We start from the raw sequence: 898 nt of genomic DNA on the forward strand, positions 1-898 counted from the left end.
CCCGGGGCCGGGGAGCTGGGGGGCCCGGCCCGGAGCCAAGGGGCCACGCTGGCACCACAGGACAGGACCCGTGGCTGAGCCCACCCCAGCAGGCAGCCAAGCCCCATGGGTCGCTGACTGCACCCCTACGACATGCTCACGCATGCGGGTGTAACGTCACATGGCCCCACCGCCCGTCCCAGGTGCGCCACCGCTGCCGGACAGCCAGGCTGGTGCCAACAATAGCTGTTGGAGCCAGCCAGGGGCAGGGGTGTGACGGGGTCTGGGCTCAGGCACTGGACCTGTGCCCCGACACTCGCCTGCAAGATCCGCCAGCCTTGGGGGAGTCGTGGCCCCCGCCCCCCCCTGCGCTCTGGTCTCAGTCCGCGGTACAGTGTATGTATTTATATATAAACAAGGACAGCAGTGCTGTGATGTTGCAATGAGGAACAGCTGCTCTGATGCTGGATGCTCCCGGAAGATCTGGTGCTGCAGTTCGAATGGAGAGATCAGGGGCACGGCCCAAGCCAGGTGACGTTTCTGCACACTGGCCGCCATCAGGCCTTCCCTCCTCCCCTCCAGGAGCACGGTGCGAAGGGGTGGCGGGGCTCTCAGCGTGCAGACAAACCTCTCTTGCGCGCCACGTTTCAGGAGTAGATGGTGATGACCTCCCGGCCCCCACCGCGCACCAAGAGCACTCGGTCCAGGTGCTCCGTCAGCACCTCCAGGAACTCCATGTCTGCACGGCCGTCAAGGAGGATCAAGGCCACGATGGAGCATGGGGACAGCCCCACACCATCCCCGCCCAGCCCCCTGCCCCAGGAGCTGAGCCTGCAGCACAACACACTCGCACCGGAGCCGGGAGCTGGTGGGGCCTGGCCCGAGCCAAGGGGCCGCGCTGGCACCACAGGACAGGACC

At 66.6% G+C, this 898-nt stretch overlaps 1 protein-coding gene across 1 annotated transcript in view; it reads right to left on the bottom strand.

Moving 5' to 3' along the window:
- Positions 1–363: 363 nt before the first annotated feature.
- SLC12A5 (solute carrier family 12 member 5) overlaps positions 364–898 on the bottom strand; it is a 19,838-nt gene continuing 19,303 nt past the window's right edge. Inside the window, 1 exon segment of the mRNA XM_035896143.1 lies at positions 364–718. Within this exon segment, the coding sequence (XP_035752036.1) occupies positions 627–718 (92 nt within the window). The 3' untranslated portion in view covers positions 364–626.

This window comes from Egretta garzetta, unplaced genomic scaffold (genome assembly GCF_000687185.1).
Source record: "Egretta garzetta isolate BGI_Z169 unplaced genomic scaffold, ASM68718v1 scaffold356, whole genome shotgun sequence".
NCBI classification, from domain to species: Eukaryota; Metazoa; Chordata; class Aves; order Pelecaniformes; family Ardeidae; genus Egretta; species Egretta garzetta.